General features: G+C 43.0%; 1 protein-coding gene across 7 annotated transcripts in view; it reads left to right on the top strand.

Moving 5' to 3' along the window:
* Positions 1–1,256: 1,256 nt before the first annotated feature.
* Positions 1,257–22,458, top strand: part of tet3 (tet methylcytosine dioxygenase 3) — a 58,405-nt gene continuing 37,203 nt past the window's right edge. For 2 of the 7 annotated variants that reach the window (XR_004332153.1, XM_032516791.1), the window contains exon 1: positions 17,154–17,679. Coding sequence is in view for 2 of the 7 variants with exons in the window: in XM_032516791.1 (XP_032372682.1) it covers positions 17,656–17,679 (24 nt within the window). In the remaining 5 variants the exon portion in view is untranslated. Of the gene's footprint in view, positions 1,647–11,165; positions 11,445–12,120; positions 12,181–17,153; positions 17,680–19,033; positions 19,521–20,769; positions 21,191–22,458 lie in introns of those variants that run through there. The other 5 variants (XM_032516796.1, XM_032516792.1, XM_032516794.1 and 2 more) reach the window with 5 other exon arrangements.

The following is a 22,458-nucleotide window of genomic DNA, read 5'->3' as shown; positions in this document are numbered from 1 at the left end:
CTTGCTCCGCACCTTCAGCTTGTGGAACTTAACCGGTTAAAAGTTCACTGCTAACGGCAGTTATCAGACTTGATAGCAAATTAGTTGCTCAATGTTTTTTAAGGGCATATCATCACAGTCGTAGACATACGTCTGCGTTAAAAAAAAGATGGCTACATATACACTACCGGTCAAAAGTTTGGGGTCACTTACAAATTTCCATGCCACTCCATTATAGACAGAATACCAGCAGATCTGAGTGGGGGGCTGATCTTTAATGCAATATCTACATTGCCCATTATCAGCAACCATTCATCCAATGTTCCAGAGGCACATTCTGTTTACTAATCTGATATCATTTTAAAAAACTAACTGAGAAAACACTGGAGAATCCTTTTGCAATTATGTAAGCATAATGTATATGAAAACTGCTGACCGGGTTAAAAAAAAGCAATGCAGCTGACCTCAGCTGGTATTCTGTCTATAATGGAGTGCAATGGAAATTTCTAAGTGACCCCAAACTTTTGACCGGTAGTGTACTTTTTAGATTTATCACACATGTATGTTCAGATCATTTATGTGGGGAATATCAAAAGACATAGTCTCTTAAATGGACACCGAAAAAAAGTGTCCTTAACAATTCAGTTGCTCATAACAGTTGATGGAGAGAGATGCGGTACACACTGACCATAAGAAAAACATTCTAGGTCTCAACTGGAAATCTAGAAAAGAAATGGATTAAAAAGTGGATTAAAACATTTTTGTTTTATCCCTTTGACTTTCCAGACTGTGGCCAGGCTGTGCAGACACCGCCATGACTCCCCAGGCTCCAGCTACACTGCCATGGTGGTGGTCGGCCAACCATCCCAAAGGGTAGCTGGGAAAGATGGATTCCATGCTTCAAATTACAGCCAGGATTCTCCAGGGCCACCAACGGGTGACCAATACCACAATATAATAATTAAGCAATGCCTGGAGGACTCAGACTAGAAAACAAGGTTACTTTAAGCTAACTTTTTTTGGCCACAGCTCACCGAGTCAGGGGGATTTAGGCTTTCTCCAGATGGTTTAATATCGAGATAGACACAGTCAACAGCACAGACTGATCCTAGACCAGTTATCTTCCTGCCAAGCTTTGATTTTAAGACCAGACAAACTTGCTGCCAAATACATATGATTCGTTTGAATGGTGTTGATTTTGAACTTCACTTTTTAAACTTCACTGTGTTCATCCGTCATTTTACAATCTCGTTATTTAAGAGACAACATAGACATAAGTGAGGACCGTCACCATGCCCAGGCCAACGGCAGGGCCTGGCCCGCCATCTGAGGACATTTATGAATTCTCAATGGACGAAGAGGATGCTCAGTCTCTCCATTTGCACAGGAAATCTTTAGAGAACACGTCTCCTCTGAGCAAATATATTGAGACTGAACACCAGCAAGCAGGGCTCTTCTCTCTGTCTCCCTTCTATGCCTCTGTGGACCCCACTGGTGACCTCCACAAGAAAAAGAGGAAGAAATGTGGCAACTGCACTCCCTGCCTCCGCAAGGAGAACTGCCGGACCTGCGCAAACTGTCTGAACCGCAAGACGGGCAAGCAGATCTGCAAGCTGCGCAAATGTGAACAGCTGAAGAAGAGACGGAATGAGTGGGAGGTGAACGAGGTACAGATATGTTTATTGTATAATACTATTACAGTGATTGTTTATGGGAATACTATATTAGTGTTAGCATATCAATAGTATTAATAATTTGAGACAGTGCTGTGCGATTCCAAAACCACCTTAAAACACAAAGTCTCACACCAGGGGGTTTCTCAGTAGAAGCTTGTTCTGCTTTTAGCCAGCTGATTGTGGTTGTTGTGTCAAGTTAAAGGTACGTGAGCAGATAATTAGAGAAGAGCAGGGAGTGTATCCATTCACCCACCTGCTGCAGTACTTTCCTGACAGACCATTACAGATGTCACAAACATCTTGTTTGGGATGTCCATTCAGATAGATAGTATTAGGCGTTGGAGCTGCTGCTGCTACTAATTGCATTCCTTATCTGTCATGCCTAGACCTGTTTGTCCTCAGGCTGGGTTTAGAGGGCCAGTTAGTTGCATGTGCCATACATTCAACGTGCGTAAATGTTAAAGCACTTCCCCTAATGACACATACTATAATGCTAGATGTGACACTTTTTTCCAAAACTCAAATCTATAAATGAACATCTACAGTTTAGCATTGTTCTCTCCTACTGTCTGACTTGTGTTTATCAGAGTCGGAATGGATGGAAGAGATTGTTCTGCCAACTCAAATATATTTATAGAGCACACTTCACACAGTGACACAACTCTGTGTGGTTTAAAAAGGTGAATAAACAATTCTGGTTTAACTACAACTGCTAAAACAAGCATTGTAACTGTAAAAAGCTACTTTGATGGTGGAAGTGTTTCTATTTGTTGATGGGATTGCCAGACAACAAATAGAAATACTTGTGTTTTAATACATTTAATGCTGTTTCTTTTGGATCTGAATCAATTGGTCAAATGTCGGAAAATGTGTCATCTACTACTTTGACAATCTATTAATACTTTTTCAAGCAACAAATCCAAACATGTTCTCATTCCAGCTTGTCCAAAGTGATGACTTTCTACTTGTATTTGTTTTAAATACATAGTTGACCGAGTACCTTTGGGTTTAGGACTGTTGGTTGGACAAAACAAAACATCACATTTTGTAATAGGAAAAATAATGGCTATCTTTCTCTATTTTATGAAAATTAATAGATCATGATAAATAGGCAAATCAATTAAATAGTCAGTCAGTTACCTCACCTTTATCTAGGTTTATCTGGTCCTTGTTTGAGTGCTGCCACTGATCTATGTGTATTTTCGGAAGATGGAGTCTGCACATGCTCTAGCCTATGTGGATTTCCCAAACAGAGCTGAAGCTGTATCATAAAGCACGCAGTGAGGTTGTTCCCACAGTTGTGCCCTAAATTTCAATAATAAAGAGGTTGCTAATCCTTTTAATACTTACTTCACTTCTATAGTAGAACAGCTGGTTTAAAATCTCAAGGAAGGTTGAGGTTGGGGAGCTTGAAAAAAAACTTTTACAGGTACACTGCTCTAAGGGCCCTGGGTTAGATGCATCCAAGATCTCCTCGGTTTTTACGAGATGCCGCTGCCCAAATAGCCCCTTACATCTCCCATATTTTAAACCTGTCTGTTGAATCTAGTGTTTTCCCCATATCTGGTGGGTTTTTTTTTTTGAAAAGATGGTCAATGAGCAATTTAATGAATACATGAATAAAAATAACCTCATGTTTAAATTCCAATCCAGATTCATGAAGTCACATTCTACCAAATCATGCCTACTCTATTTATCCAACATCATACGCAGGGAAATTTATAATGGAAATCTCTGCGGAATGGGGTTATTGGATCTGCAAAAGGCATTTGGTACAGTAAATCATGATAGACTGATTGCCAAACTTGAGGCCATGGGGGCGGACAGCTCCACCTGTAGGTGGTTAAGGTCTTACCTATCAGGGAGGGAACAACAGGTGGTCTTAAAGGGAGTACTGTCTGACCCTCATATAGTTAAATGCGGTGTTCCTCAAGGAAGCATTCTAGGTCCGTCCTTATTTTTAACATACATTTGTGACATGGCAGACTCCTGTTCATGTGAACTATTTCTGTATGCTGATGATTTGGCACTTCTAGAGTTTCATGAACACTGATCCAGTCTAGAGAGCACCCTGAGTTCAGAGCTATATTCTGTAAACAACTGGCTGATTGACAATAAGCTATCCCTATGTTTTGGTAAGGCAGAGGCCATCATGTTCGGTTCAAAATACAGATTGAAGAGATGTTCAGAATTTAGGGTCATTTTGAATAATGTTGTGGTAAGTGCAAAAGCATCAGTAAAATACCTGGGTTGCATCCTAGAAAACCACTTGGATGGCAGGAATATGGCCGACAAGGTTCTGAGTAAAGTCACGGGGCTCGCAAAATTGTTAGCCAGAAACTCAACATTTTTAGATCGGTCAGCAATGAGGATTTTAGCCAACGCCTTCATTTTAAATCATTTTGAATTTGCATGTACTTCCTGGTTTGAACGCTTAACAAACCGACTTAAAGGGAAGCTGCAAACAGCACAGAATAAATATTAATGTGAGTAGTTCTGAGTCTCATATAGGTAGACCACAATCTGTTGAGCTTAACTGGCTCCCTGTTGAGTTTCGTGTTACTATGTCAAGACTGACCATCTATAAAATATTGTTTGATAGTGTCCCAATTTTTTTGTCATGCCTTATAACTAAAGTAAAGGACACACAATATTTACATGCGTGGCAGCATATCTGACCTATGTCCTTAGATTTAAGGCAGCGTTTATAGGGGCAGTTCAGTGGAACAAGTTAGCTCGGCAAATTAAAGTCATTTCCTTACTGAACTCTTTCAAAAAGACAGTCAAGGCCTGGTTTTTAGAGAGGGTAGCGGAATACAACAAAAGGCAAATTACCGTTTTCATTTTTATTTATTGAAGTAAAATGTTATATCATGTCAATGTTTAATACACACTCTGTAAGTGTCTTATCTTGCCCTGATGGTATGTGTTGAGGACCACAATGGAAATAAGTCCTCAACTTTATAGTGTTTTTATTCTTGATTGTATTGGATGTCTTTTCCTGTGTAAGGCAATCTTAATGCAATTAAATAAATGAAATCAAATTCCCACACATACTATTGTATTCAAAGTAGAAATTGAAACTCCAAAAGTGAGAAAACCACAGGCGCACACCCACTTATATCATCCTTAAATGTAGTGAATCTAGTTATAATAAATATGGAGAGCATGAGTATTTGCTTGCTGTGCTGAGTGCTGAAGATACAGATGGGTAACCTTTGTTGTTATGTATCCTACTTAAATATTGTCTTCAAGATTAATAAGTGAAAAAGTTTAAGTCTGTTTGAACAGACTTTGTGAGTGGACAGTTTGTGCATGTTTGCATGGCTGAGAGACTGTGAGGGCTTCCAAACAGCAGCAGTGGAGAATTCCTGTAGTTGCCTGGGCTTTGTCCTTTGACCTCTGAGGCTTTGAATGGGAGTGGGGGTTAACCTTAGGCCAGTATCTGTTTGTGTGTGTGGGTGTGCGAAGAAAGAGAAAGACTGCATGTTTTTAAAGAGTGCACTTATATGTGTTAATGGAAGTGCACGTGTGTGTGTGTGTGTGTGCGTGCGTGCGTGTGTGTGGCTTTGTGTGTGGCTTTGTGTTTGGACGTGCCTCCGTGCTTAAACTGGGGGGATGGGCGGTAAAGTCAAGGAGGAGGACGGGAAGATGCAGTAAATGATCAGCAGTATTGGAGGAGGAGAAGCAAGAAAAACCAGATTGGGCTTGAAAGCATGACCAAGCATGAAAGCATGGACACTTATTTACGGCTTTTCCTCGGGCGGGCAGCCAGTAAAACAAACATGTGGCCACTGTTTCTGTCACCAGCGTTCCCATACTGACTAACTTCCATACACAACATGATGACTAGACAGTGTTAGGTGGCTTTTTGTAATGGCAAGAACTATAATGGGCAGGAGCTGTTATATAATATGAATAAGGTTGTACCAGGTCTTTTGAATGCAAATACTATTAACAATATTTCTGAAATGAAATATTCAGCATAAGTCAGAACATTTATAACAGTTTCCAAAACTTAGCTACTTCCATGCTAAAATATTCAGATTTCATTATTATGCACAATGCATAATTGGAACATTTTTAAAGCTTTGGACATAAGACATAAGATATAGAGCTTCACAACAGCACACTAAAATGTTGCTTTATGATGGAAAAAGTTTGCATATTTGTGGGAATCCATTCAAAATGTATTTTACGAGAATCCATTTAGATTAAGGGCTTCTCATATCAAAGTAGTATTGATTAAGTAAACGCAAGGATCAGAATAAAGTCATTAAACTGCATCTAGTCCATTAGTGTTCAGAGTGTAGCATCTCCTGGGTGATATTCATGTTTATATTAAAAGACGAGTGACTGCTAGGGGTGGCTGTGGCTCAATGGTAGAGCGGTTGCCTGCTAATCGGGAGGTTGGTGGTTCGATTCCTGGCCCTGCAGTCCCACGTCGAAGTGTCCTTGGGCAAGACACTGAACCCCGAGTTGCCCCCGGTGCTGCGCATCGGAGTGTGAATCTCTGTGTGTGTGTATCTGATGAGCAGGTGGCACCTTATACGGCAGCCCACAGTGTATGAATGGTGAATGTTTCCTGTATGATGTAAAAGTGCTTTGAGTAGTCGTTAAAACTAGAAAAGCGCTATATAAATACAGCACATGCCACTGCTTATCTACTTTGGCTTTTAGTTTCTTCTTTCCAATGTTCTAGATAGGTTTCTTTACATTGTGTTTTAATTGTTTTTACTCTGATTCCTGTTTGGAGAGCACTGTTGTTGTGAGGCTGATCCTAACCCAACTTCTTAGCTCAGCTCTTGAGTTTGGAGAACTTTGGATTGTAGGATGTTTCGGGGGCTGGATTTCAGGTTTTTAACCACCCGACTTTAACAGTCTATCAGTGGGTATCTGCCTAGTTTGGCTCTACATGCATTTGTTGGTGTGTTTCTGTGTACATTTGGAGCGATCTGCAGAATTCTGCATGTTCAGATTCAGTTGGATGTTGGTCCCAGTGGGTATAGCTCTGATAACTGAGTGGACCCCATACCCAATACCCCATTACCCTACAGCGCAATGGGCTGATTGAGGGAGAGGCAGCAAGAGCAGCACATTGATCCAACTCAACAGCAAGCTCATTTAAAAACACAAAAAAACACACCACACCAAAAGCAGACTAACTCTGCCAAACACCTGTTCTCTGAGGGAAGAATTCAGTTTGTTTGTCTCCAAGTTTAACAGCCCAAATACATTGATTTAACCAGATTTTGCCCCCGTATACCACAGTGTAGAAGTCTGTATAAGAGCCTTCTTGAAATCAATAAAACATAAATTACCATTTGTGTTTAGGTGTACATGTTTGTTAATTAAAGTGTGAAGAGTATATAGGTTTGGTTGTGTGGTACTTTGGGAGAAAGCCAATCAGACTTTTGCTCAAGATGGAGTGTTCCTCAAATCTAGTGTTCTTTTATTTAGAATACTACAGAATGATTTATCCAGACAGCTGCTGACACAAATGCCTTGGTAGTTATTAGGTTCTGATTTGTTCCCACTCTTATGATAGGGAAATGAGCCCTTTCCACCAGATTTTGGGAAAACACCCCAGCTGTAATTCAACTTTAACACTGCATCCGGCATCTCTGGGTTGCTACATTTGAGCATTTTATTTTTAATTCTGTTAATTTTGTCTGTGTGGTCAATAATTCCCAAGTAAATCAAGGGGGGTTTGGTTGTCAGGGCCCAAGCACCAACAAGACTGTTTGAATACTAATTTCAAAATGTGGGGGCATATTCAGATACAGATACAGATACAGATAATGCTGTACTCGCTCATCCCTAATATTCAAATTCAGATTTTTTTTTACAGTTTTAATGTAAATTAGAATTTAGAATTTTCAGAATATTCACATATAATATAGTGCTATATAGTACTACTGCAACTGTCCAATGGTTGCTGATATGTCAACTGGGGGCCTGTTCATCTCTGCTTGCAGCTGTAATCTTTAATTGTTTCTTCGGTTTGGAATTTTTCTTTTACAAAATATTGATCTGAATTGATTTATATTGGTATGGTTTTGTACAGATTTTCAAAAATGTGCTCACCATTTTGGATAGGTATTATTTAGTGATTTCTGAATGAATAGTGTCAACTATTCTTCAAAATAAGCAGAATCTACTGGGCTGTATATATACAGTACATATATATAGAGATATGGATCCCTTTCAGTTATACCTAGGGTTTGATCTAACCTCAACCAAATGCGATTTACCTTGTGTATTAGTAGGATTAGTGAGATCTTGTGGCAAAGATCTACTTTATATATGAAAATCCCTCCTCCCCCACAATCCCTTCATCCCTGCCCTTTGACCTCTCAATGGATGTTAGCAGCTGAGTCCCTTATTGCCTGGCAACCACAGCCTCCATCTTCTACCATGACAGTTGCTCACTGGTGTACCATGTGAATATGGGCAGCACCTTCAATTTCATACAACAGTTCAACAGATTAAATGTGACAATTCAAAATGTGTTTTACTCACAACTCTTTACATTCACATAACATGCTCTTACTTAATAGCCTGGTTAAGAATCCATATGGTCAAAATGTCCATAGAGTTTTCTTTCCAGGTGCACTCCTAGAAACAGGTTACTAATTGTTAATGTGAATAAAATAGAGGAGTGGAGTAGCCTGGAAATCCAGACCCACATCCGAAAATGTAAGGGTCTGGCATTGAGTAATGAAAGTCGCCGATCTCGAGGGGCGGCACCAACCATGCTTTTGAAAATCTCACTGCACGCAATTGGATAACACTAAGACCAATCACAACAACACACAGGGTGAAGAATCCAGAGCCCCATATGCTTAGCTACCTACCGGCGGAGCTAACTGGTAGATTAGACTGTCGTCATCTGTTCAGCTCGCCTCGATCAGATACACCGATGTGATTGGTGCAGCTGGCCTCTGGTCCCGCCTACATCAGATACACCGATATGATTGGTGCAGCTCGGCCACAAGGGCATAGTTAATGAGCAGCATTACTTGATGCCAGAGGAACTCGCTGAACAAATTCAAATTGTGCTCTTGCAAGAACTCTGGATTTCCAGGGTAGGAGTGGAGTAAAAAGAATAAGCAAACTATCTGAATCAATACAATAAATTAGACAAGTTAATCTAATTGATAGAAAAATAATAAAATACAATATGCAATCCGAACGGCTCTAATGAGCCTCCCTCCACTGTGTCCGTATGTTGTGAGTGTGTTTTAGTGTGGGGTTAGTTAGTTTGCAGGTCTAAAATGTGAGTAGACAACAGTGACCTACAGGGCATTTATGAGTGAAATTGGGTTCAATGAAGGCAATTGTATGTCAGGAATGTGGCGCTGTCTAGAAGTAGATAGGATTTGCATCTGTGAGTGAATGCTGTATGCTCTGTCAGTGATTGAAAGGTGTCCATTAAAGGCTGTGAAAGCCTGAAAGAGGAGGGACAGTTCGATCGAGGCGAGATGTGCTGATTGTGTTTCTTCCTTTTGATTCTGCATTTGTTATTCCTGCAAAGACAACTATTTCTAACGAGCCTCCCTTGACAGGTGGTGCTTAGATTCATTTCATAAACTAGTATTATTAATTCACAACTACAGTTACTCTTCCTGTTACTGCTGCCTTAACTAAAACGCTTGTACTGCGACTAAGCCGCTATGTGCTACCCCGGCCACCTGTAACGAAGCAGCCGCTCTCGCTGTCCAGCTTTGCACAAACACGCCCTCTTCTTACACATAAACACACACACACACTTACACACATTCATACACACACGTGGCCCGTCTGACGTCAGCAAAGGGGGTTTCCCATGCCATATGAGAGTGTCAGACAGAATGCTGTGTCACTGTGTGGCTGCCTTGCATCACGACGCCACACTTCAGATCCCTCTCTCTTTCCGATTCTCTCTCTGTGTCTGTGTCTCTGTCTGCCTCTCACTTTCTGTCCTTTCTGCCTCGATCCGCCGTGTCTTCGCCAGCCTGCATGAACTTTCGCTGACTTTGTCTTGTCTTGCTGCGGTTACTAATCCAGCAGCCCTTTTCACTCTGGCACCACTTAGGCACACAATTTGTTTTTGTTAAACTTCCCGTTTCACAAAAGGTGATCATTTACAGTTTTTAAAAGGGTTTGTTAAAAAGAGAAATGCATCTAGCAATACACGGTTACTGATTTGGAAAAAAACATTTCCCCTTGGCTTTTATGGTTTAGCACTCTGGCAAGAACATGCGATGATGTCTGGTTTATTAAAGTTACAAGCTGAAGATGATCTTTCACACTCAGAATATAAACATTATGAACACAGGCTTTCAAAATATACTTGGTATGTCTTTCTCGCACAGACTTTGTAAAGGAAATGTGAGCCCCCGGCAGCTTATAAAGTATTAGCACGCGTATCCTTGGAGATCACTGAATGTGAACATGATCACAGCTGATGATTTGTAATTTTTGTGACACCATGACATTTTGCATATGGCGCTTATGTAGTTTTAATGTGTACTTCTCTTATAACATCACAGAATAACAGTGGCAATGTGCTCATTTTTAGTGTCTTCACTTTCTTTGAGTCAGCATGTTGGGCTTTGCTGTGTAATTGTGCATTTTTCCTGTCAGACGGGGGTTGTGAGGCTGTTTGAGAGGGTCTTTGTGAAAATAAATGTCTGTGTGTGTGTGTGTGTGTGTGTGCAGTCCAGTCCAGTTATTGCAGGCAGCCCTGACACCCAGATGGTGTTCAGCTATACCACATACCAGAGGCATTGTTTAGGGAAGGCGAGTTTGAGGAGATAATTGACAGGCATAGAGAGGACCCATCCCCCCCCCCCCCAACACTCGCACACTCACACTCACACACTCCTCCCGTCCACCATCTCTTTATGTCAGCCTCTCTTTTATGGTGCTGTACACACACACACACACACAGACCCTTACCCTTTTTATTTTAACCTCCCTTTACTAGCTCCAATTTCTCTCTCTCTCTCTCTCTCTCTATCTATCTCTCTCTCTATCTCTCTCTCCCTCTGTAGCCGCCCTCACTTGCTCTCCTTCTATTTCACCCTAGCAGCAGAGCCCAGCCCGGCCTCTGATTGGTGGACAGACTGCCTTTGTGTGCTATCTCTAGCGTGACGTCTCTCCGGCGAGTTGTGTGTGTGTGTGGTGTGTGTGTGTGTGTGTGTGTGTGTGTGTGCTTGTGTATATACATTTGTTCATGAGTGTATATGTTTGAAGTGAGACAGAGGGGGAGGGGGTGGTAGAGGGGGCATTTACATCATGTATGCATAAGGAAAAGGAAAAAGAACGAGTGGGAGGAAGGAGTGATAGCGATCACAGAAAAAAAAATCCCTCTCCTGTGTGTGTGTGTGTGTGTGTATGTGTGTGTATGAGCTTGTGTGCGGTAGACCTATTGGCATACTAGCAGTAGAGAGCGAGAGGGAGAGGGAGAGGGAGGGGGTAGAGCAAGAGACCAAGCAACACACACACACACACAGAGAGAGAGAGAGAGAGAGAGAGAGAGAGAGAGAGAGAGAGAACGTGCGTACGAGGGCTCATGTAAAGCCAGATTAAAAACACAAGATGGCTTCCTGAATGGGCTGCAGGAACACAGACGAGAGAGAGAGACCGAGAAAGAAGAGTGGAGAGGTAGAGAGAGAGAAAGAGATAGCAAGAAGAAAGGGATAGAGGAATAGAGGTGAAGACAAGAGGGAGCCAGAGTCTTCTGATGGGGATTCGGCCAGCGGACGGAGGAGTACAAACCAAGGCAGCTCAGAGGCTTGGAGGGTAAATATTCATTGCTCCAGACTATTTTAGGATTGAGAGGAAGGGGGAGATGAGGTTGGCGGGACAACTCAAGACAAAACACATCATTTAACATTGAGACTGTCAGGGCCATGTAGACAAGGTGGACACACTGTGCCCAATAAGAAGATGCCATTGTTTTACAATAATTAGCCCTGCTTTGATGAACCATTTCCATCTATTGCATCTGACTATCAGCTAACCTATTTACTGACACTTGTGCACATTTTGCTAATTTACCCTTTAAAAAACTGGGTTATGCAGACTCGTCTAATGCATAAATTAGGGAGGCTGCGCCAGGTCAGGATACAGACATTACATAATTCTATAATTGAAATTGAGTCTTGCTTTGCTGTCTCTTATATTATATCCCAGCAGTAGAGGGAAGTGCCGGCTCACTGTTTGAACACAAATCAAAGAAAAGGCATTTGTGTGAATGGCAGCTTTCTGATGGTTGCTGAGGATGACAGGATTGATGAGGAGAGTGTGTGTGAAAAGGCATACATGTTGTACCTGGTGGTCCTACTGTCCATAATGACAAGTCTTTTTGAACAGGCCCTTGTCGCATTATTCTATTGATTGTTATTCTCACCCCCTCCCATCTCTCTCTGTCTCCTTCTCACTCCCCCCTCTCTTGTTCTGTTGAATGGCTGTGCAGGTGGAATATTTTGAAGACAACCGACAAGGCTGCTCGGGAAACCCTGACCTGGCAGCTGAGGTAGGAGAGGGCATTGGTTTTGTGTCTCTGTGCTGTTCTGTGTGTCATCTCTGTCATCTGCCGTTAATCTCTGTCCACCTGTTGGTTCATCAGTGCCATGAGGGTCTTGTGAGGTGTAAATGTGGTGGTTAGTCAGTGCAGTGTCCAGGTCCTCTACTCTTTCTGTGTGTATTTGCACGTGCATTTCCACAAATATGACTCCACTCTGTTAGTTTTGTTATGTATGTATATGTGTATGTATTTTTGTGAATGGGTTTAATCATCAATGTCTATTTCGCAGAAAAAGCAGCGATTGTGTGGCTGGGTTGTCATTTGTCTATTTGACTCTCTCCGGCAAACACGTGTGCTCATTATAAAAGCCCTGATAAATACCAGGGTGGAATAAATGTGCAGCATATATCTTCGGGCAGCTGCCTTCCCATCCAAATTGCCCTGCTCGGAAGCTGACTATATTAAACTTTAGCTTTATCTCCAAGCTGCGGTGAACTGAGCACCTCAGTGATGAAGTGGCGGCGTTCTCAGTTTAAAGCATCCCACGCTGCCCGCTGATTGGTGCCAGAGCCAGGCATGTGTAGATACAAGAGACCAGGGAAAGCAGGAGGGAGGGAGGAGGAGGAACCCTACGCGCTGGCTCAGGAGCCAGGGGGGCCGTCCTCCTAGGTTCTGGAGTCAAATGAGGTAAAGGGAGTAAAAGTTAGTGGGTCACGCATGCGTACGTGTTTGATTGTCGGGCATAGTAACCTGTGGCGTGTGGCCGGTGAGAGCTGCTGTTCTACAGCTTGCCGAGTCGGGGCACGCTTGTGTGTTTATGTGGAAAGGAAGTTTGAGTGGCGAGGATTTATTAAGCACCAAACAAGCTGTTTGAATTCTGTGCTGTCCGCTCCATTAGAAGAAAGAAAACTTTGATTTGACTTGCCATCACATGCCTAGTGAACCATTTTAGTCGTGTAAACTTAGACACGTGCACGTGAGAACATATGACTCAGGGACATTCATGCTGGCAGATACATTCAGCTTCACTACATTGATGGTATATAGGTTAGTCAATCATTTCCAAATGTCATTAATGGGTTTAGCTCAGTGACATAATCTAATTTACTTCTAAGGCTGCTCTAATCCCTATCTATGTGTAGTCTCTTCATCTACAAGGTATATACGGCCATCTGGTTTATAGGGGGGAAAAAGGAAGGGAAGAAGTTTGTGTTCTCTGCCTCTGTATGGCTTTCCTGAGCTCCTGTTTGTAGAAGGATTGTGTCCTTGGTGGAGTATCCTTGTCACACATTTCCCTGGTTACACAAAGACAAACCCGGTCTACACCCAACAAGCTGAGGGTATTTTTCACAATTTAAATAATGTAGTTATACAGTATAATTTATCAGTATTTTCAGGACCCACAAGACAGCTCCAACATGTTAGAACATAAAAACAGTGTAGTAGTACAGTCGTCACGTAGACATGGTTAAAGCACGTCAGACAGCACTTGCAATGATTTATTTTCACTGTTTTACTGTTCCGGAAGCAAACCTAAATTAAGAGTTTACCACAACAGGTTACAAGACAGACAGCCTGCGCTCACATTTTTTTTCTTCCACGCCCATACACAGGATTTCCTCTTTCTGCATGAGATGAACTTCACACAGTTGCCTGGCGGGAAAGAGTCAAAAGCCGAGTAGAAACACTCAAACCACCACAATTGCGTTGACAGCAGATGGAACGTTTGTTAATCATATGTTCAGCCTTACGTGGAATCCCCAGCCTCGTTCGCAAAGGGTTAACACTGACCTAGTTTCCGTGGTAACACTGAATGTCTGATGACATCATTACTTTAATTTTAGCTCAAGTCCGGCATCCAAGGTTGGTCACATGACCAACTAGCCAGCACCACATGTGTGTATTTGTGTAGAAAGTGGTTTGGTATGTTGTACAGACTCAGGAAGTGACATCAGTGCTTCCATTCAGCGCTGGCTTTCTATGTATTTACTGCTCTATAAGGTTTCCACTCATTCAGTAAAGAAGTGCAGCTCTATTTCCAGTGTGCTTTGATGCCCAACTAGTGATCTAATGGCTGATTAAAATGTGAAAGTCAACAATTATACCAGTAGTCAGGGTTTTGGTTCCTAAGATGCAAAGATCTTCCTTTAATCTAAAAGTCATGTTGTCAACTACAACTTTTTTATTAAAACCCAGGAAGAGTAGGCTGCTACCAGGCACTGAAAAACTCCTCAGTGTCTTCAGCATCTATAGTGAAATGTGTAGAAGTGCAAGTGTTTGTCACTTAATGCTTATGAAACAACTATTTCATCAACGACCCTTCCAGGTAAAGCCTCATTGGATTTCGTTTCAATGTATGTAATCAAGTCACCAACAATTACCTCACTTGCATGGAATCATTGATTTATAGAGGCTTGCTAAGCTCTGCACTGTTATCAAGCACTGTTATTAATGATAATTAGCAGATGTTTGTCTCAGCAATGTCTGTCCTGCTACACTTCTTATACCTGCATAAATGCAGTGAACATGGCTGAGTCCTGGGCTGGATCAATAACTTGCATGGCACAACGAGTTGTGGTTGGTGGCTTGTTGGCGTTGTTGGTGGTATCGGTGTTTAATATCGGGGGGAGGTTGTCGGCCGCCTGGTGCCGCAGTTAATAAAAAATGAATGGAAAGAGAAGGAGGAGGAGCCCCAGCTGTTGCTCGAGCTCTTTAACTCTCACCTCTCTGGTGGCTGCTCTGCTGTTCCCACTGGGCACACACTTTATTCAATCCTGAATCCCACTGCTGCCTGACTCTGCCAGGTTTTATGTAACGCAGCACCACAGCTGTTGGAGTTTTCATCACATACTATTGGAACATGCACATAAAAACATTGATTTCTGAAACAATGGAAGTATATTCCTGTGAATTCAGTGGAGGTATCCAACAGAGGTTGATTAGACTGATTACAGTGCAAGACAGGGCATACAACTGGTTGTAGCTCAGAAATGCATGGCATGTAATGCGTTCTCAGAAACGTTCCATTAAAAGGACAAAAGATCATCTAGCCATTCATTAGAATCCATTTTGACCTTGGTTGTAAATCAGTATGATTTAGTGTATGTAAAGTACAACATGGCTTCATAGTGCACAGTTGAGTACTGGCCCTTTAAGCCCGGCTACGCCTGACTTGAACATATGGGAAGCTAATCTTAGCCCAAGTCCTGAGAGAGACAAGGCTGGCAACCAGCCACTGTGCAGACCTGGGGAAGGTTTCTCTCTGTTTTTCTCTCTCAAGTTCTGATTTAAACCCCTAATATTGTCTCCAAAAGTCATCACATAATCATCTGGGCTGTGATGTGTTTCACCTGAAGAAAACTGCTCTAGTATTTGAAACAACTGTGTTCTGTTAAGGATTACATCATTGTCCATTTAGATTTTACTGTTCAGCGGTTTTTCGTGACTTGGCACACATTAGCCTGGCAGGTAGTAGAACACAGTGTTCTTATATTGTTTTTGAACCCTTTTTTACTCACTTCTTTTCCATCCATTTCCCTTATGTTTGTTGTCTTTGTCTCAGACTCAGAACGTATTTTAGATATTGATTACAGTCTTCTCCTTCTTTCCATACACCAAACCTCAGGCACAAAGAGCTGCCTCTTAAAAACAGCGCCCCCTCCTCTTCCACCTCCGCCTCGTTATTTCTTAGCGGCTCCACCCTGCCCAGCAGCCCCCCACTCATCACCACCTTTCCAGTTTTTCTCTCCTCCCTCTGAAAACCACTCCTCCCTTTCTCTTTGTGCGGAGTGCTGAAGAGGAGTGTGTGTGTGTGTGTGTGTGTGTGGGGGGGGGGGGGGGGGCCTTCCCCAGCTGGGCTATTCGTGCCAACTTGCACGTGCCGAAAGTCAGGAGGTATGACTCAGTCTGGATACCCTACACTCAGCACTACGATCTACACCCAAACACACCCTCAACCTAACACCATCCTGCCTGGGAGCATGTTGGGGGTGGAGGATGGAGGATGGAGGGTGGAGGGTGGAGGGTGGAGGGTGGAGGATGGAGGATGGAGGGTGGAGGATGGAGGGTGGAGGGTGAAAGCAAAGACAAAGAGAAAGAAACAGCCAAACAGACAGATGCAAGGTTGAAGGAACAAGGTGATGCCTAAAATTTGAACAATATGTTAACAGTCTGTTACTCATTATAGACAGACAGATGGAAAGCTAAAGTACATTAACAGATACAGATTCACCCTTAATATGGCTACACACTCTTATAGAGGATATGCAACCATTTTCTTTTATCATTTCGAATAAAAAAAAAGCACTGTCGATTATTTTACTATACAGTGTATATCCTTTTCATGAAATTTGTGATATCAAAAACAATTGTGTGCCTGGTTTGTTGATAAAAAACAAAAAAACTAGTCAAAATGAATAGTAAACTAACCATAATCGGAGATAACAGTAATACATTGGTCATATTTGTTTAACCAGGCTGAAACACTTTGTGTTGCTTCTGCTCTGTTTAATAGGAGCTGCTCAGTGCAGCTCTGCAGCCTCTTGTCCTGCCCCCCAATAAACCCAGTGACCCTCAGTCAACAATCCAATACTGTATGCATACTAGCATGTATGTGTGCAGAGAAAAAATCAATGAAAGTGTGCCTCTGCATTTGTTGCCAGTGTGTGCATTTGTTTTGTGTCTTTGCCTCTGTGTATATGTGATGAGAAATAAGGAAGTGTGTGTTGGGGGGGGACACAAAGAGAAAAAAAAGAAAGTGAAAGGTAAAGCGACAGAGAGCAAAGAAAGAGGGGGAAGGAGAAAGACTGAGAGTAACAGAGTGTGTCAGATGAGATGACCTTGCCATTGGACGGCAGGGCAGTATGGGTTGGGAGTGGGGGTGTATGGAGGTAGATGGGAGCCTGCTGACAGGAAGAGATAGGAGGAGGGAAAAGGAACCTCATGTTAAGACAGTGATGCTCATGTGAGTTGCTTAATGGCTGCTAGATAAAGCTTCTTTCCTTTACCCTTCCTCCCACTGTAGAGAGGTGCTGAAGGTGCAGAAATAGGAGATCAGTTCTCGTAAAGATTATTCACCCATGGTACCCTTCAAACAGTTCTCTATTGGTTTCTGTGTGTTTCATACACACAGACCTCCCACTACCGATGCGCTGGTAATATTTAAATATTGAATTGTTTCGTGTGTGAGGGTTTTATGTCAGGACTTTGTTTAAAAGAAAAGAAATAGATGACTCAGGCTTAGTCATATGCAAGCCAACCCAACACACACTGCTGCCGATGGACTTTTGTTGTCAGTCATCCCTCCTACAACCAAGACCTTTCCTCTGTGCTGCTGAGAAACAGTGAGCGTAAGACAGAGAAGTGAGAGAGATGGAGAGAGAGAGACACAGAGGCGTAAAACAATGCTTTTGGATGATAATTTGACTAGATTGTGAGATGAAGTGATCGATGTGAGAATTGGAGTGTCTGTTTTATCTTCTCTCAATGCCAGGTTACAGCAGATTTACCGTAAGTAACATACTTGTTTATGTTTTCCATTTCCTTTTCACCCAAAAAGTTGAGATACTTCAACTGTTGTTTAAATTTCTCTTGAGCTCTTATCGTCATGTAAAGTGAACACAGTCACATTAAAAGTTAACTGGGACATGGCTACAGACTAATATACCTTCTAGTTACAATGTAACCTGTCACGTTGTTCTGTTATCTAGAGGAGAAGTCACCCAGTGTGTTCCGGAGGTGATTTCAGGACAGCTCTATTGGGCAAACCTGAATGGCAGCATGTTAGGGTTGTTTCTGTATATGGCTTTAATCCCAAAATAACATTTTAAAGTCAATAGCATATTTTATGGTCGTCTCTATCATTGTCACATTTCTTAATTATCTAGCACAGCCAAACATGGTTGAAGTAAACACCAGAATTGTTGAGCAATGTTTTACCTGAAATGACATCTGCTTTGTGCAGCCGGTTTAAATCAAGAGTAGTCTTCCTGTAGTTTAGTTTTACCTAACATCCACATCACATTTTTTGAGCAGACAAATTTGAGTTTGAGGAGGTTCCATCTATGTAGATGAAGCACGGCCGTCTTCTCTCGGTCACAAGTTCAGCTTGCGTTTCTGTTCTGTTTTTTTGATATTCATTTAAAAATGGTGACAGTGTTATAACCATGTGGTATCATTCATTCAACAGTTTGTAATAGATCTAGTGATGTGATGACTGCTGTTCTGTCAAAGTGTCTTTTAGCCTAACGACTGTTAGCTTTGAAAAATTATTTATTGTAGTTGAATAGCCGGAATCATTTTTTGATAAGAGTGCAGCATTAAAGGACAGAAAAGGTCTGTTGTGTTTAGCAGTTCTTTAAAATGAGGAACTGTGCGCGGAGAGCATGTGATTCGGGTTGTGAGTCGAGTGTTGAGCTCGAAATGATGTGTCATTGCAGTTGGGGGGGGGGGGGGGGGGGGGGTGAGTGTAGCGCACAAGTGAGTCGGGTGAATGAAAGAGCATGTTTTTGAGTGTCCATTGGTGTGTGTTGTTGGTGATAGAAGTGAGTGGGCACATGTGTCAGATGACACATGTGCCCACCCAGTGGTGGAGGCAAGCGTTGGGGTGGGAGACACTGATGATGAAGATGACGATGCAGCTACGTCATCGCCACATGTGTTTTCTACCGCTCTTGCTCATTGCTCTCCCCCTTCCTCATTGGCACTCCCTGGTCACGTGACCCAATGCTCTACTTCTCCTCTCCTTCCAGCTTAGGCTGCGCTGTGTTTCTCCTTGGGATTGACGCTCATCTGTGTGTGTGTGTGTGTGTATATATATATATATATATATATATATATATATATATATATATATATATATATATAAAGTAAATATGTGTTGCAACAGAGAGACAGACATTTACAAGGACAGAGAGCGGTTGCGTCAGAAAGTGTTGGAACGGTAATGCAATAAGCTATGCTAGATAGAGAAAAGGCTCAGGAAACAAAACAGAGAGGCAAATCGAGAGAGGGAGACAGAGGCACTTTGAGAAAACCAGAGAATATGAAGGTTCAGGAGAAGTAGGGAAAGTAGGAGAAGCAGGGAAAAGGCTACTGAAGTTGATGCTGGCACATACTCAGCAATATAGGAGAAAAATACTACGCAGGAGCTGACAACGATCCACATCGGAAGATGCCCCCCCCCCCCCCCCCCGTCCTACTGGTTAAATCTGCTCCAAATCTCCAGCAATGTTTGAGGAAGAGGGGAGACGCCACAAGGCCGGTCAGCCGGCAACAGGGCGAGAGGAAACAGCCAGCGATCATGACCACGTTGATAATGAGAATGGCAATGACGCCAAGCCAGAACAAAGGTGAGGAGAAAATAACAAGAGGACGTTAGCTGGTGGACAGGAGAGGACAGAAGTATTGCGTCCTCAGCCAACTGTAATAGGTTGCTTCTTCTTCTTAACTGGGTTGCTGTCTTCGTTTTGACAACAACTTGCTCATCGTTTTTGTGCCCTTTTTCTTCCTCATCATCATCTTTACTCTCTTTACAGAATCAGTCACATAATACCTGAGCGACTCGAGTTTCCTTCTTTTTTCGTCTTCTCTGTCACCTCGCTCAGTGTCTTCATCTGTTTCGTTCTCTTCATCCTGCCACTCTTTCTTGCTGATGTTGAAGTGTAGCTGTCTCGCTCTTTTACCTCTGTTGTAATAATATTGCCGTCGTTGTTCCATTTTTTCCACCTTGTAGGTGAGTGAATGATGAATAATTGTATATCAGGTGAACCTCAGCTTCTTTCAGTCAGAAACCTTCCACCTCGTCTGTATCCTTTGGATCTTGGAGGAAATACCAGCAACACCGCCAGCAAGCCAGCTCCCTCTTCATCTACCAACCTTTCTCTTTCCTGTGCATGCATCCTTGCTAGAGGATCTATTATCAGCCACAGGTTTAAGATTAAAGCTTTTTGTTTGTTTTTCACCAATGTGAATGTGGATGGAGAAAATGAAGAAAATGGTGATCGAAGAACCATTATCAGTAGCTTCTCTTTTAGCTCAGGGCTTAGCCGAATCTAGACGCTCAAACAAGGGACGAAATCTCCGTAAGGAAAACCAGATACCGTTTGCAGAAGGTATAAACAAGCATAAACATAACGTTGCTTTCCTTTGCTTCCTTTTTCCTGATGATGCCGTTGTGAGTTGAGATTGTGTATTCGCTTGGCAGCCGCTGGTTCACCTCTGCACTCGAAAGCGGAGAAACTCTGTCATAGCCAAAATTGCCAACACTGGGCTTTTGTGGATTAACAAAATACAACATAGCCTTATATGTAGCATCATCTAATGCAGTAGAGCAAGTAGTGCTAAAGGGTGTGCATAGAGACAGAGGTTTTCTCACTGGTAAGAGCTCTGCTGCACTGTGCTGTTTCCTAGGCTGCCGCTACTAGCAACTCTCCCCCACAGCTCTCTCTGTTTCTGCTCAATGCACACTCCTCCATTCCATCGTACGTGCCCGCTGTGGCTCAGATAATGGCCTCTCGCTCTGCACACACTGAAGAGAGAGAGGAGTAGAGATGGAGGGAGAGGCTGTGTGAGAGGGAGGGGAATGGAGGGAGGGAGAGAGAGAGGGAAAGGTGGGGGCTGCGAAGAGAAGCCGACTGCATGTGTAGCCGAGAGAAAGAAAGAGGATATTGAAAAAGGGAAGGGAGGAGCAGACAGAGATAATGAGAAAGGAAAAAGAAGAGAACAGAAAGCGTCGACCATAAGAAGAAGCGAGAGAGAAATGAGAAACGTGTGTGCTGTGCTGGGGGGAGGTGTGTTGTGTGTGTGTGGTTGGCTGTGTGTGTGAATACATGCATGTGTATTTCGTTGCTCGCTGTGTCTGTGCACTGCACAGACTTGAAGGAATAAAAAGGAATACAACCCAACAAGAACAAATTGCTTGTGGGCTGCTCTGCCGGCTAGCAAGTCTCATGGTTCTCTCTGTCTTCTCTTCTGCTTTCTGCTCTCCGACCCGCAGCTCCGTCTGGACGTCTAGGATCACGTAAGTATGCGTCGCTGGTCCTTGGGGTCTCAGCCGGCTTCATATTGTCAGGGTCTCTGCTTCATGTTCCTGCTCTGAAAGGAAGGGGTGGGGGAAGAAGTAAGGAGGAGGACAAGAGCGGGGGGGGGGGGGGGGGGGGGGGGGGGTTGTGTATCTGGGACTTAGGTTCAGCTGTCTACTCACAAGCTGATCTTAACCCCCTCGCCTCCACTAGTATCTTTACAGGCTTTGTTTCTTCTCGCTAGTTACTGCAGTGTCAGTGTTAAACAGCCGTTGCTTTGCTGTCGCACGGAGATGTAAACGCTTATCTGGTTTAAAGGGCTCTTAGACCCAAGTGGTCCGGTCTACCAGGTTTTGCAAGATCTGAGCCGGTTAGGTGTGTTTTCATATGCACTTCTTGGTGTGTGAAAATCATATACAAATGTGTTTGTGTGTGAAATAGAGTGACACAGTTATAAGACAGAGATAAACTCCTGTCAAGCAAGTAGGTTCTGTCACGGTGTAAATATTTGTCTAAGCACGTGGTCTGTACAGTCCAAGGGACCCGCATAGGTGTAAAGCGTTGTGGGTGTCAGCGTAGCATTTCCATCCTGGACCGGCATGTGGACTTGCAAAAAAGTCAATCAAGGTTAATCAAACCACCGATCGTACAAGGATTCAAAGAGCTGTTGTTGTGTGCTGTGCAGCATTTGTTATCAGAACTGGCAAAGCAAAGAGTAAAGTCCATGTGTTCTAAGTGTGCAGCTCGAGGTGCTTTAAACCCACGTGACGAGTGTGGCAGTGTTTTGTGTATGGAACTATGAGAAAAAGAGGAAAAGAGAGCGTCAATGTGATGTGCGTGATTGTAATGTTGTGTTGTGCAGCGTTGCAGTCACTGTTGTGTTTCAACACACTGCAGTTCTCATAACTGCCGTGCACAGCCCCCCCTCCCCCCTTCCTCTTTCCCGTCCGATTCACTGATAGTGCAGACATGGGGCCTCTCACGTATTACATGCCGGCTGTTCACTGCCACCCCCACCTCCCCCTCCAACCCCACATCATCTCTCACCAATACCACCGCCACCCTCTGGGACCCCCAACAGACACCCAGCGCAGAAGGTGGATTCAAAAGACCAGAGCATACTGCCTGTCCAGTAATTAGCCACTTCAAAGGCTCAATTTTATAATATTCAAATGATGGGGAAGCTGGACGTCAGGCTCACTTCTCCTGTCATCCACTGAGGGCTCTACAAACAGAAGCCATTTTTTTTCTTTTTTTAATCTCCTGG

Source organism: Etheostoma spectabile, chromosome 5, assembly GCF_008692095.1.
Source record: "Etheostoma spectabile isolate EspeVRDwgs_2016 chromosome 5, UIUC_Espe_1.0, whole genome shotgun sequence".
NCBI lineage: Eukaryota > Metazoa > Chordata > Actinopteri > Perciformes > Percidae > Etheostoma > Etheostoma spectabile.
Note: the sequence above shows the minus strand (reverse complement) of the source record. Positions and strands in the feature narration are given on the sequence as shown.